The sequence below is a fragment of the Pristiophorus japonicus genome, chromosome 2 (genome assembly GCF_044704955.1).
Source record: "Pristiophorus japonicus isolate sPriJap1 chromosome 2, sPriJap1.hap1, whole genome shotgun sequence".
In the NCBI taxonomy this organism is placed as follows: Eukaryota; Metazoa; Chordata; class Chondrichthyes; family Pristiophoridae; genus Pristiophorus; species Pristiophorus japonicus.
In genome coordinates, this window is record NC_091978.1 from 5,776,548 (window position 1) to 5,791,478 (window position 14,931).

The following is a 14,931-nucleotide window of genomic DNA, read 5'->3' on the forward strand; positions in this document are numbered from 1 at the left end:
CTCTCTCTCCTCCCCCCCCCCCACACACACACTCTCTCTCTCTCTCCCCCCCACCCACCCACACTCTCTCTCTCCCCCCCCCACCCACACACACTCTCTCTCTCCCCCCCCCCACACACTTTCCCCCTCCCTCCCCACACACACACACACTCTCTCTCTCTCTCTCTCTCTCTCTCCCCTCCTCCTTCTCTCTCTCACCACCATTTACCTCCCTAGTATTTCGATGTAAACCACCGCCGGCCCGGTTTTCTCCACCACGTCGGCGATGAAGTTGAACCTGAAGCGCGGGCTGTCGGGCGGCACGGGCTGGGCGGCCTGGAGCGAGGGGAGGAGCGCCGAGAGCCCGAGGCCCTGAGTGCGGTCGGGGGCTTCCCGCTGCTGCTCGGCCCGGGCCCGGGCCCACAGCAGCAGGCCCAGCGCCGAGCCCAGGCCCAGCACACAAGCCCCGGGCCCTGGCCGCGTCTCCCCCTGGGGGCCGCTTCCGCTCCCCGATACTGCCCGGGCCGGCAGCGCCGCCTGTCCCGCCCCCCGGGCCCAGAGCTCCCTCACTCCCAGTCCCCGAGCTCTCAGGCTCCGGAGGCCGCGGCCTACGGGTGCCGCCATCTTGCGAACAACAAGCAACTTTATCGACATCATGGGGCGGGGTCAGAGGGAGGTCAGGGGTTCAGGGCCAACAACTAGAGCCTGTATTTATATAGCCACACACACCGAGTAAGGGTAGGTATGTTACAGGACCAACAACCGGAGATGCCAGTTCAAATCCCACTGCGGAGGCGGCTGGGGGAATTTAAAATCAGTGAATTAAATAAATCTGGAATAAAAAGCCACTACCTGTTGAATCTCCCCCACCAGGCACCCTCGGGACCTGGCCTGTGCCGAATAATGGATTTTGCCGGATAAAGGGAGGCGGCCCGAGGTGGGGGAGGAGGTCGGTGCCTCCTGGCGGGCCGCGTGTCGGCACGGGGCCCAAAGTCGGGGGTGGAGGTCAGCCACGTTCTGCACATGCGCCCCCGGCCACTAGAATCATGCCGGACGAGGGGTGGTTCCGGATAAGGCAGTCGCGGATAAGGGAGGGCCAACCAGTGTCAGTAATGGTGACCATGAAACTACCGGATTGTCGTAAAAACCCATCTGGTTCACTAAAGTGCTTCAGGGAAGGAAATCTGCCGCCCTTACCCGGTCTGGGCCTGTATGTGACTCCAGATCCACGGCAATGTGATTGACCTCTGCCCGCTGACATGGCCCAGCGAGACACTCATTTGTACTGTTGGGCGGGACCAGATGTCCGGTGGTCATAAAAGGCGATATGGAAGTGTAAGTCTTTCTTTGTATAAGCGCCTTTCATGACCTTAAGACGTCCCAAAGCGCTTTACAGCCAATGAAGCACTTTTGGAGTGTAGTCACTGTTGCAATGTGGGAAATGCGGCAGCCAATTTGCGCACAGCAAGCTCCCATAAACAGCAATGTGATAATGACCAGATAATCTGTTTTAGTGATGTTGATTGAGGAATAAAGTGCCATGGGATTGTTTACATCCACCTAAGAGAGCAGACTGGGCCTCGGTTTAATGTGTCATCTGAAAGATGGCACCTCCAACAGTGCAGCGCTCCCTCAGTACTGCACTGGAGTGTCAGCCTAGATTATGTCTCTGGAGTGGGCCTTGAACTCACAACCTTCTGACTCAGAAGCGAGGGTGCTGCCCACTGAGCCACGACTGACAAAAGGGAGGCCGATAGGATCAGGGGATAGGGACAGAGATCTTTGGGAGTCAGACGGGTCAAGGGTCAGCACAGCGGCTATGAGTTACACAGGGAAGGGGCTCGGGCATCCTCCAGGGGTCAGACAATGGCGGTCTCCTCTCCTAAAGGCGCTGAACCTGGGATAAAAACAGAAAATGCTGGAAATGTCAGTGGGTCAGGCAGCATCTGCGGAAAGAAAGTAGAGTTAACATTTCGGGTTGATGACCCTTCATCAGAACTGGAGAGTATTCGGAAAGAACGGATTCTTAAGAAGCACTGAAAGGGGGAGGGGAAGAAAGAACAAAAGGGAAGGTCTGTGATAGGGTGGAAGACAGGAGAGATTAGAGACAAAAGGGATGATGGGCCGAATTGAAATGGTAATGGCGGGAGTTAGAAGGTTAGTCAGGACAGGGTGTGAATGATGGGATAATGTGCAGCTGCCATTAGAGACAAAGAGTAAAATAGAAAGAGGCTCTGGGCAGGGGGAGCCAAAGATTGACAGCGGTTACGCTCTGAAATTGTTGAACTCGATGTTGAGTCCAGAAGGCTGTAAAGTGCCTGAACCTGGGACTTGGTCCACCGAAGTTAGCCCCGTTAACCCTCGCTATTCAGCCATGAAGGCGGCATTCGAGAACCCGTTGTCGCTCGTGGACAGGCAGTCCCGTTTGAACCGGGGTCATTGGAGGGGGATCAGGAGCAGGCAGCCGGCCTGATTCTCTCCTCTGTTACCCTGGGTCACTGCGGCTAATTGTAGTCTCCACAACCCTCGCTCTGTATGGCTCAGTACCATCGGGAGGTTTAATAAGGGGTCGGCCATTTAAGACTGAGATGAGGAGATATTTCTTCACTCAAAGGGTTGTGGATCTTTGGAATGCTGTACCCCAGAGGGTCTTATGTTTTTTTGCTTTTATGTTCAAATGACTGACAGTGAGTGGGACAGAGAGAGAGAGAGAGGGCAAGACAGATTGAGGGAGTGATACAGTTGGAGCAAGAGAGAGACAGAGTGGGAGAGACAGAGAGACAGAGAGGGAGAGAGAGAGAGAGAGAGGAAAGAGTGACAGAGAGGGAGAGAGAGATCGAGAGAAGGTGAGACTGTGAGAGAGTCAGCGTCAGAGAGACAGAGAGACATAGAGACAGAGACCGAGAGACAGAAAGACCAAGAGACTGAGAGATTCTGAGAGAGAGAGAGACATGGGAAGCTGGAGATGCACATGATGGAGAAAGGAATAGAAGGATACAGAATCATAAGGCTGATATTGCCCCTTTTATAGCCCTGTCAATGCCACGGGGGGGGGGGGGGGCGGGGGTGGCTTCCCGAGAAACTGCCCTGGAGGATTCGGGATGGGGGGGCGACTGGGAGCGCCACACCCTGCCGTTTGCGCCCCGGGCCGACATGCGGCCGGCGATGACCTCTGAACGTCCCATGAGGGAAGTTGTCCTGTGGGCCGTGAGGCTGGCGGACATGTGCTGCACTCGGGCGAAGGTGCCGGGCTGCTGGCCCAATCTCGTGTGTCCCTGGGGGCCCAGTAGCGGCCACACAAAGGGGAGGGGCGTTGTAGCGCGTCAGCACGACATGGAGCGTCTGTATAGCGCTGGGCTCAGTGCCGCTCTCCGGCCCCGGGAGCGCCCCTTAGAGGGGTAGAAGGCTCAATTCCACACTGTGTGCGGGACCTCCGGGCTGGCCGTAAAAGTCCCGGTCCCTGTAGGTAACCGCCCACAATTGGGGCGAGGGGCAATTTCGCTCCCAAATAATCACAGAAATTTACGGAACCAAAGGAGGCATTCAGCCCATCGAGTCTGTGCCAGCCGAAAAAGAGCTATCCAGCTTAATCCCACTTTCCAGCTCTTGGTGATCGGGTGAGATGAAGAGGAGAGGGAGGATGCTGGAGCATAAACACCGGCACGGACCTGTTGGGCCGAATGGCCTCTTTCTGTGCTGTACATTCTATGTCCTTCAATACCAGACTGAGGAGTGCATCGACCCACCAAGTTCAAGCACTCAGGGTCCCAAACACTCATTCCAGGTGAAGCAGCAATTCACTTGTATTTCTTGCAATTTAGAATACTGTATTCGCTGCTCATGATGGGCTGCCCTTAAAGAGGAGATGGTTTCGGGTACAGTCGAGGTACATTCCCACTAGGGGGAAAGGCAGGGCAGCCAAAATCAGGGCTCCCTGGATGACGAAAGAGATAGAGAGTAAGATGAAGCAGAAAAAGAGTGCTTATGACATCATTATCATCATCATAGGCAGTCCCTCGAAGCGAGGATGACTTGCTTCCGTGCCAAAAAGGGATGAGTTCACAGGTGTTTCAATGAAGGACCTGACATTCCACATCCCGAACTACATGTTGAAGGGTGGAAGATGCCTGTGCTTGGATTTTTTTTAACTGTTGTGTATCTGTAAAGCATGCACTCCCATGTTCCGCCACCAGGGAGCTCATCCCCTGAAGTCCCAAGGGATCCCAGCATCCCTTGGGAGCACTGTATATAAGCTGGCCCCTTAGGCCTGTTCCTCACTCTGGAGTGTCTTATTAAAGACTGAGGTCACTGTTACTTTAACCTCCCTGTGTGCAGCCTCATCTGTGTTAGGAACACAATAACTGGCGACGAGAGTACGAAAGCGCTGCAAAAAGGAGCGTGCTGATGGCGAGGTATCGGCTCTATACGTGCCAGCGATCTGAAGGTCAGGAAGTGACAAACTATGTCGCTGAGCTAAGGCGACTTGCAGGACAATGTGAGTTTGATCGCTACCTGGAGCAAATGCTCAGAGACTTTTTTTGTACTGGGCACTGGCCACGAGACCATCCTACGTAAACTTTTGACTCTAGAGACACCGACCCTCAGTAAGGCCATTGCGATAGCACAGGCGTTTATGTCCACCAGTGATAACACCAAACAAATCTCTCAGCACACAAGTGCTAGCAATGTTCATAAATTAACTAGAACTGCGTTTGCGAGCAGAAATGTACAGGGCAGAAACCACGAGTCTGCAACTGCCAGCAGGTCTCAGGTGACCCAGATGACTCAGAGTCCCCGACAAAGGATGAATGGAAGGCAATTCACACCTTATTGGCGTTGTGGAGGCTTCCATTCAGTCTATTCATGCCGCTTCAAAGGGTATGTTTGCAAGAGCAGAGGAAGATCAGTCCATGGTGGATCAAAGAAGCAACTTCAAGCCTCAGAGAGAGGAGGCAGATGCTGAAGTACACGGGGTGCACACATTTTCGACGAAATGTCCACCTATAATGCTAAACGTAAAATTGAATGGCTTACCTGTAGCCATGGAACTGGACACTGGCGCTAGCCAATCCATCATGAGTAAAAAGATGTTTGAGAGACTGTGGTGCAACAAGGCATTCAAACCAGCCCTGAGCCCCATCCACACGAAACTGAGAACGTACACCAAAGAGCTTATCACTGTCCTGGGCAGCGCCATGGTCAAGGTCACCTACGAAGGCATGGTGCATGAACTGCCACTCTGGATTGTCCTGGGCGATGGCCCCACACTGCTTGGAAGGAGCTGGCTGGGCAAAATCCGCTGGAAATGGGGTGACATCTGAGCGCTATCACATATCGATGAGGACTCATGTACCCAGGTTCTTAACAAATTTCCTTCCCTTTTTGAGTCAGGCATTGGAAACCTTTCCGGGGTGAAGGTGCGGATCCACTTGAACCCAGAGGCACGACCCATTCACCACAAAACGCGAGCAGTACCTCACATGATGAGGGAGAGAGTGGAAATCGAGCTGGACAGGCTGCAACGTGAGGGCATCATCTCCCCAGTGGAATTCAGCGAGTGGGCCAGCCCGATTGTTCCAGTATTCAAAAATGATGGCACGGTCAGGATTTGTGGCGATTATAAAGTAACTATTAATCGTTTCTTGCTGCGTGACCAATACCCGCTACCTAAGGCAGATGATCTATTTGCGACGCTGGCAAGAGGCAAGACGTTCACCAAGCTCGACCTGACTTCGGCCTACATGACGCAGGAGCTGGAGGAGTTTTCGAAGGGCCTCACCTGCATCAACATGCACAAGGGACTGTTCATCTACAACAGATGCCCGTTTGGAATTCGGTCGGCTGCAGCGATCTTCCAGAGAAACATGGAGAGCCTACTCAAGTCGGTACCACACACGGTGGTCTTTCAGGATGACATATTGGTCACGGGTCGGGACACCGCCGAGCACCTACAAAACCTGGAGGAGATCCTCCAGTGACTGGATCGTGTAGGGCTGCAGCTGAAGAGGTCGAAATGCGTCTTCATGGCAACAGAAGTGGAGTTTTTGGGGAGAAAGATCGTGGCGGACGGCATTCGTCCCACAGATGCCAAGACAGAGGCTATCAGGAATGCGCCCAGGCCACAGAACATCACGGAGCTGCGGTCGTTCCTGGGACTCCTCAACTATTTTGGTAACTTCCTACCGGGGTTAAGCACCCTTTTAGAGCCCCTACATGTGTTATTGCGTAAAGGTGAGAACTGGGTATGGGGAAAAAACCAAGTAATTGTTTTTGAGAAAGCCAGAAACATTTTATGCTCCAACAAGCTGCTTGTATTGTATAACCCATGTAAAAGACTTGTGCTAGCATGTGACGCGTCGTCGTATGGAGTCGGGTGTGTATTACAACAAGCTAACGTTGCGGGGAAGTTGCAACCTGTCGCCTATGCTTCCAGGAGCTTGTCTAAGGCCGAGAGGGCCTACAGCTTGATTGAGAAAGAGGCATTTGCGTGTGTGTCGGGGTAAAGAAAATGCATCAGTACCTGTTTGGCCTCAAATTTGAGCTGGAAACCGATCACAAGCCCTTCACATCCCTGTTCACTGAAAACAAGAGGATAAATACTAATGCCTCAGTCCGCATACAAAGGTGGGCACTTGCACTATCAGCGTATAACTATACCATCCGCCACAGGCCAGGCACCGAGAACTGTGCGGATGCTCTCAGTCGGCTACCATTGCCCACCACTGGGGTGGAAATGGCGCAGCCTGCAGACTTGTTGATAGTCATGGAAGCGTTTGAAAATGATAAATCACCTGTCACGGCCCGCCAGTTTAGGACTTGGACCAGCCAAGAGCCTCTGCTGTCCCTAGTAAAAAACTGTGTACTGCATGGGAGCTGGGCCAGCATCCCCGTTGAAATGCAAGAGCTAATCATGCCGTTCCAGCGGCGAAAGGACGAGCTGTCCATTCAGGCAAACTGCCTGTTGTGGGGTAACCACGTAGTGTTACCAAAAAAGGGCAGGGAGACGTTCATCTCGGATCTCCACAGCACACACCTGGGTATAATAATGATGAAAGCGATAGCCAGATACCACGTGTGGTGGCCCGGTATCGACTCTGACTTAGAGCCCTATGTACGGCAATGCAGCGTGTGTGCTCAGTTGACCAACGCGGCCAGAGAGGCACCACTAAGTTTGTGGTCCTGGCCCTCCAGACCATAGTCGAGGATCCATGTCGACTATGCGGGCCCGTTTCTCGGTAAAATGTTCCTGGTGGTGGTGGATGCTTTTTCAAAATGGATTGAATGTGAAATAATGTCGGGAAGCACCGCCACCGCCACCATTGAAAGCCTGAGAGCCATGTTTGCCACCCACGGCCTGCCTGACATACTGGTCAGTGACAACGGGCCATGTTTCACCAGTGCAGAATTTAAAGAATTCACGACCTGCAATGGGATCAAACATGTCACCTTGGCCCCGTTTAAACCAGCCTCCAATGGGCAGGCAGTACAAACCATTAAACAGAGCCTTAAATGAATCACAGAAACATAGAAAATAGGTGCAGGGGTAGGCCATTCGGCCCTTCGAGCCTGCACCGCCATTCAATGAGTTCATGGCTGAACATGCAACTTCAGTACCCCATTCCTGCTTTCTCGCCATACCCCTTGATCCCCCTAGTAGTAAGGACTACATCTAACTCCTTTTTGAATATATTTAGTGAATTGGCCTCAACAACTTTCTGTGGTAGAGAATTCCACAGGTTCACCACTCTCTGGGTGAAGAAGTTTCTCCTCATCTCGGTCCTAAATGGCTTACCCCTTATCCTTAGACTATGACCCCCTGGTTCTGGACTTCCCCAACATTGGGAACATTCTTCCTACATCTAACCTGTCTAAACCCGTCAGAATTTTAAACGTTTCTATGAGGTCCCCTCTCATTCGTCTGAACTCCAGTGAATACAAGCCCAGTTGATCCAGTCTTTCTTGCTATGTCAGTCCCGCCATCCCGGGAATCAGTCTGGTGAACCTTCGCTGCACTCCCTCAATAGCAAGAATGTCCTTCCTCAAGTTAGGAGACCAAAACTGTACACAATACTCCAGGTGTGGTCTCACCAAGGCCCTGTACAACTGTAGTAACATCTCACTGCCCCTGTACTCAAATCCCCTCGCTATGAAAGCCAACATGCCATTTGCTTTCTTAACCGCCTGCTGTACCTGCATGCCAACCTTCAATGACTGATGTACCATGACACCCAGGTCTCGTTGCACCTCCCTTTTTCCTAATCTGTCACCATTCAGATAATAGTCTGTCTCTCTATTTTTACCACCAAAGTGGATAACCTCACATTTATCCACATTATACTTCATCTGCCATGCATTTGCCCACTCACCTAACCTATCCAAGTCACTCTTCAGCCTCATAGCATCCTTCTCGCAGCTCACACTGCTACCCAACTTAGTGTCATCCGCAAATTTGGAGATACTACATTTAATCCCCTCGTCCAAATTATTAATGTACAATGTAAACAGCTGGGGCCCCAGCACAGAACCTTGCGGTACCCCACTAGTCACTGCCTGCCATTCTGAAAAGTACCCATTTACTCCTACTCTTTGCTTCCTGTCTGCCAACCAGTTCTCAATCCACGTCAGCACACTACCCCCTATCTCTTGTGTGGGACCTTGTCGAAAGCTTTCTGAAAGTCCAAATACAGCACATCAACTGGTTCTCCCTTGTCCACTCTACTGGAAACATCCTCAAAAAATTCCAGAAGATTTGTCAAGCATGATTTCCCTTTCACAAATCCATGCTGACTTGGACCTATCATGTCACCTCTTTCCAAATGCGCTGCTATGACATCCTTAATAATTGATTCCAAACCCGCCTGTCCCGAGTACTGCTTAGCTACCGCACGAGGCCCCACTCGCTCACAGGGGTGCCCCCGGCTGAGCTACTCATGAAAAGGACACTTAAAACCAGAATCTCGCTGGTTCACCCCAACCTGCATGATCAGGTAGAGAGCAGGCAGCAGCAACAAAATGTAAACGATGGTTACGCCACTGTGTCACGGGAAATTGATCTGAATGACCCTGTGTATGTGCTAAACTATGGACATGGTCCCAAGTGGATTGTGGGCACGGTGATAGCTAAAGAAGGGAATAGGGTGTTTGTAGTCAAACTAGACAATGGACAAATTTGCAGAAAGCACCTGGACCAAACGAGGCTGCAGTTCACAGACTGCCCTGAACAACCCACAGCAGACACCACCTTTTTCGAGCCCACAACACACACCCAAAGGATCAACGACACCACCCCGGACCAGGAAATTGAACCCATCACGGCCAATAGCCCAGCAAAGCCAGGCTCACCTAGCAGCCCTGCAGGGCCAACAACACACCAGCCCAGCGAGGGCACAGCCAACACACCAGAACAGACATTTGTACCGAGGCGGTCCACCAGGGAAAGGATCCCAACCGCCTCACCTTGTAAATAGTTTTCACTTTGACTTTTGGGGGGGGGGGGGGGTGGTGGGAGTGATGTTGTGTATCTGTAAAGCATGCACTCCCATGTTCCGCCACCAGAGTGCTCATCCCCTGAAGTCCCAAGGGATCCCAGCATCCTTTGGGAACACTGTATATAAGTCAGCCCCTAAGGCCTGTTCCTCACTCTGGAGTGTCTTATTAAAGACTGAGGTCACTGTTACTTTAACCTCCCTGTGTGCAGCCTCATCTGTGTTAGGAACACAATATTAACGTGTGTTGGCCATTACACACCAGCCACCACATGGGCTTGACGGAGCTAGGTCTTGGTACAGTGGCAAGGATTACCCAAGACTAACTGGAGACCTGCTGTGCTGCACAGACCTAGTGTGCACACATATTGCAGTGTGGGCTGGCCCGTGCTGCCCCTGGGCCCTCGCCTCTTCTGGGCCCCAGATTCTCATCTCTCCTGGGCCCCGGTCACTTCCCTCTACAGACTTTCGCCATTCCTTCGCCCATCCTGCTGTGCCTGCCCGCACTGCAATCAATGACTTGGCTTTGCAGCCATCACCCTCCTGCAGCAGCACGCGCTGCTCCCTGCAGTGGTACGCCGCCACATGCTGCTCCCTCCAATGGAGGTGGGTGGCGTTGCTGGTTAAAGAGGAAATTAACGCAATTGTAAGGAATGACATTAGCTTGAATGATGTGGAATCTGTATGGGTGGAGTTGCGGAATACCAAAAGGCAGAAAACGCTAGTGGGAGTTGTGTACAGACCACCAAGCAATAGTAGTGAGGTTGGGGACAGCATCAAACAAGAAATTAGGGATGCGTGCCATAAAGGTACAGCAGTTATCATGGGCGACTTTAATCTACATATAGATTGGGCTAACCAAACTGGTAGCAATATGGTGGAGGAGGATTTCCTGGAGAGTATTTGGGATGGTTTTCTAGACCAATATGTCGAGGAACCAACTAGAGGGCTGGCCATCCTAGACTGGGTGATGTGTAATGAGAAGGGACTAATTAGCAATCTTGTTGTGCGAGGCCCCTTGGGGAAGAGTGACCATAATATGGTAGAATTCTTTATTAAGATGGAGAGTGACACAGTTAATTCAGAGACTAGGGTCCTAAACTTAACTTCGATGGCATGAGACGTGAATTGGCTAGAATAGACTGGCAAATGATACTTAAAGGGTTGACAGTGGATTGGCAATGGCAAACATTTAAAGATCACATGGATGAACTTCAACAATTGTACATCCCTGTCTGGAATAAAAAATAAAACGGGGAAGGTTGCTCAACCGTGGCTAACAAGGGAAATTAAGGATAGTGTTAAATCCAAGGAAGAGGCATATAAATTGGCCAGAAAAAGCAGCAAACCTGAGGACTGGAAGAAATATAGAATTCAGCAGAGGAGGACAAAGGGTTTAATTCGGAGGGGGAAAATAGAGAATGAGAGGAAGCTTGCCGGGAATATAAAAACTGACTGCAAAAGCTTCTATAGATATGTGAAGAGAAAAAGATTAGTGAAGTCAAACGTAGGTCCCTTGCAGTCAGATTCAGGTGAATTTATAATGGGGAACAAAGAAATGGCAGACCAATTGAACAAATACTTTGGTTCTGTCTTCACGAAGGAAGACACAAATAACCTTCTGGTCATACTAGGGGACCGAGGGTCTAGTGAGAAGGAGGAACTGAAGGTTATCCTTATTAGATGGGAAATTGCGTTAGGGAAATTGATGGGATTGAAGGCTGATAAATCCCCGGGGCCTGATAGTCTGCATCCCAGAGTACTTAACGAAGTGGCCCTAGAAATAGTGAATGCATTGGTGATCATTTTCCAACAGTCTATCGACTCTGGATCAGTTCCTATGGACTGGAGGGTAGCTAATGTAACACCACTTTTTAAAAAAGGAGGGAGCGAAAACGGGTAATTATAGACTGGTTAGCCTGACATCTGTAGTGGGGAAAATGTTGGAATCAATTTATTAAAGATGAAATAGCAGCCCATTTGGAAAGCAGTGACATGATCGGTCCAAGTCAGCATGGATTTATGAAAGTGAAATCATGCTTGACAAATCTTCTGGAATTGTTTGAGGATGTAACTAGTAGAGTGGACAAGGGAGAACCAGTGGATGTGGTGTATTTGGACTTTCAAAAGACTTTTGACAAGGTCCCACACAAGAGATTGGTGTGCAAAATTAAAGCACATGGTATTGGGGGTAATGTACTGACGTAGATAGGGAACTGGTTGGCAGACAGGAAGCAGCAAGTCAGGATAAACAGATCCTTTTCAGAATGGCAGTCAGTGACTAGTGGGGTGCCGCAGAGCTCAGTGCTGGGACTCCAGCTATTTACAATATACATCAATGATTTAGATGAAGGAATTGAGTGTAATATCTCAAGTTTGCAGATGACACTAAGCTGGGTGGCGGTGTGAGCTGTGAGGAGGAAGCTAAGAGGCTGCAGGGTGACTTGGACAGGTTAGATGAGTGGGCAAATGCATGGCAGATGCAGTACAATGTGGATAAATGTGAGGTTATCCACTTTGGTGGCAAAAACACAAAGGCAGAATATTTCTGAATGGCGGCAGATTAGGAAAAAGGGAGGTGGAACCAGACCTGGGTGTCATGGTATATCAGTCATTGAAAGTTGGCATGCAGGTACAGCAGATGGTGAAGAAGGCAAATGGTATGTTGGCCTTCATAGCTAGGGGATTTGAGTACAGGAACAGGGGGGTCTTACTGCAGTTGTACAGGGCCTTGGTGAGGCCTCACCTGGAATATTGTGTTCAGTTTTGATCTCCTAATCTGAGGAAGGACGTTCTTGCTATTGACGGAGTGCAGCGAAGGTTCACCAGACTGATTCCCGGGATGGCAGGACTGACATATGAGGCGAGTCTGGATCGACTGGGCCTGTATTCACTGGAGTTTAGAAGGATGAGAGGGGATCTCATAGAAACAGATAAAATTATGACAGGGCTGGACAGGTTAGATGCAGGAGGAATCTTCCTGATGTTGGGGAAGTCCAGAACCAGGGGTCATAATCTAAGGATAAAGGATAAGCCATTTAGGACTGAGATGAGGAGAAACTTCTTCACTCAGAGAGTTGTTAACCTGTGGAATTCTTTACCGCAGAGAGTTGTTGATGCCAGTTCATTGGATATATTCAAGAGGGAGTTAGATATGGACCTTACGGCTAAAAGGATCAAGGGGTATGGAGAGAAAGCAGGAAAGGGGTACTGAGGTGAATGATCAGCCATGATCTTATTGAATGGTGGTGCAGGCTCAAAGGGCCGAATGGCCTACTCCTGCACTTATTTTCTATGTTTCTATGTTACGTGTTACTATGTTATAGACTGGAGAAACTGGGGTTGTTCTCCTTGGAGCAGAGAAGGTTGAGAGGAGATTTGATTGAGGCGTTCAAAATCATGAGGGGTCTGGACAGAGTAGAGAGAGAGAAACTGTTCCCATTGGTGGAAGGGTCGTGAACCAGAGGACACAGATTTAAGATGTTTGGCAGAAGAACCAAAGGCGACATGAGGAAAAACATTTTTACGCAGCGAGTGGTTAGGATCTGGAATGCGCGGCCTGAAAGGGTGGTGGAGGCAGACTCATTCGTGGCTTTCAAAAGGGAGTTGGATAAATATCTGAGGGAAAAATATTTGCAGGGCTACGTGGAAAAGGTGGGCGTTTTGGGACTGGCTGAAGTGCTCTTGCAGAGAGCCGGCATGGGCTCGACAGGCCGAATGGCCTTCTGCTCTGTAACCATTCTATGGTTCTATGAAAGCATGTTACAGATGGCACAACTGGGGAGAGGGCGGGCTCCAAGGTTCTGGGCTGCAGTGCTGGAGGCCTTGGTACAGGAGGAGGACAGGAGGTGGGAGGTCCTCTATCTACAGGGGGCTAAACTGCCCAGGCAAATTTGGAAAAGGCAATGGGAGCAGATAGCCGTCATGGTCAATGCGAGCAGTGTAGTCCCCAGTTCCTGGACGCAGTGCAGGAAGAAGTTTAATGACCTCACCCGGATGGTCAAGGTCAGTGAGTTCATCTTCAAATGCCATATCCCACCATCTGCACCACTAGCCTCACACATCACTCAATTCGCCACCCACTTAGCGCTCACCTACCAATCATCTCCATCAATCCAACAATCTCTAAGCACGCACCTCTTTCCTACATTACAACAGTGACTACACTCCAAAAGTATTTAATTGGCTGTAACATGCTTTGAGACATCCGATGGTCGTGAAAGGCGCTATAGAAATCCAAGTCTTTCTTGTTTCCTGCATTATTCCCCCCCGACAATCACGACTCATACCTCACATTCATAGCATCACCTCACCCACCACTGCTGAAAGCTTCACACCACATCTCGCAGCTTGCACACACTGGTAGCTATTCAACCATGACAGGCACACCACCCAAACACATTGCACCACACTCAGGGGCCGCTTTTCAGCAAAGCCTCCGCCCGCCCAAGTGCAGCCGATGGCCACCGAGGTACCGGACGGCACTTTGGGCGGGATATTCATGGCCGAGGTCCCTCGAGGGTTGGCGGGTGGCAAATGGACGACGTATGCCGCCAATCTGGGTGGCAGCGGGCGGGAAGTCTCATTCTCGGCGGCAGAGGTGCTTGCTGCCCAAGAGCCGCCGAGGATGGAGTTGGGCCCACGGAGGGTCGAAGAGCGGGAAAAAAAAATCACCAAACTATCGGAAGACCTTCAGGGGACCCCACCCAGGTAAGTTACTGGAAATGTTTTTTAAAACTGTTCACTCACCTTTTTTTCAGGATCTTCAGACTGACCGTCGGGGACAGACCAGCCTCCAGCCAGCGGTCCACCCCCGTTCTGCCGCCGACTCCCACCCACAGGAATCTCGGAGCTCGGCAGGCAGGAGCTCAGTTGCACCACTCGGCCGTCCGCTGACGTCAGCGGGCGGTTCCTGGCGGCACTCCCCTTCCGTCCGCTCCAGGAAACCTCCAAAGTGGCACTGGGCAGTTCGAGCAGAGGAATGTGGGTGGGAGTGGGTGGTGAGTTGATGAATTCCGGTCCCTCAGTGACACACTTCCCTTTCCCTTTCAGGACAAGGTGGCGCACGGCCGGAGGTAGCAGGAGCTAACCGGCAGGGCGGGGCGGGGGGCGGAGCGGGGCACACCTGAATAACCCGACCTTGATGGAGGAGGCGGTGCTGGCCATTACTGGGAGGGCCATCGCTGAGCCCGTGGCCCACGGCAGAGCTGAAACAAAACTCGATGCCGATATTGCCAAATGCAATCCTCCTCCTCAGATCCCACTTCCCCCTGATCCCACAGTCTCTTCTGATTTAAAAGCTGCACATGGTATAAACATGTAAAGCCCTGCTTTCCCTCCTCTCCCCACACCACACCCTCCCCTAGGGTCTTTCTCCTTTCCGATACCCAAGAGCTGGCATGTAGGGGGTTTGTTTTTCACTCTATTCTGATGTACAGTAGACACCTCAAGTTGCTGGAAAATACCA

At 51.1% G+C, this 14,931-nt stretch overlaps 1 protein-coding gene across 3 annotated transcripts in view; it reads right to left on the bottom strand.

The window, feature by feature from the left end:
• The window catches only part of LOC139235608 (serine protease HTRA2, mitochondrial-like), a 60,252-nt gene that overhangs the window by 17,801 nt on the left and 27,520 nt on the right, over positions 1-14,931 (bottom strand). The window contains exon 1 of one of the 3 annotated variants that reach the window (XM_070866659.1): positions 209-629. The exons of 1 other annotated variant lie outside the window; for it this stretch is intronic. Coding sequence is in view for 1 of the 2 variants with exons in the window: in XM_070866651.1 (XP_070722752.1) it covers positions 209-603 (395 nt within the window). In the remaining variant the exon portion in view is untranslated. Of the gene's footprint in view, positions 1-208; positions 630-14,931 lie in introns of those variants that run through there. One more of the 3 variants, XM_070866651.1, reaches the window with a different exon arrangement.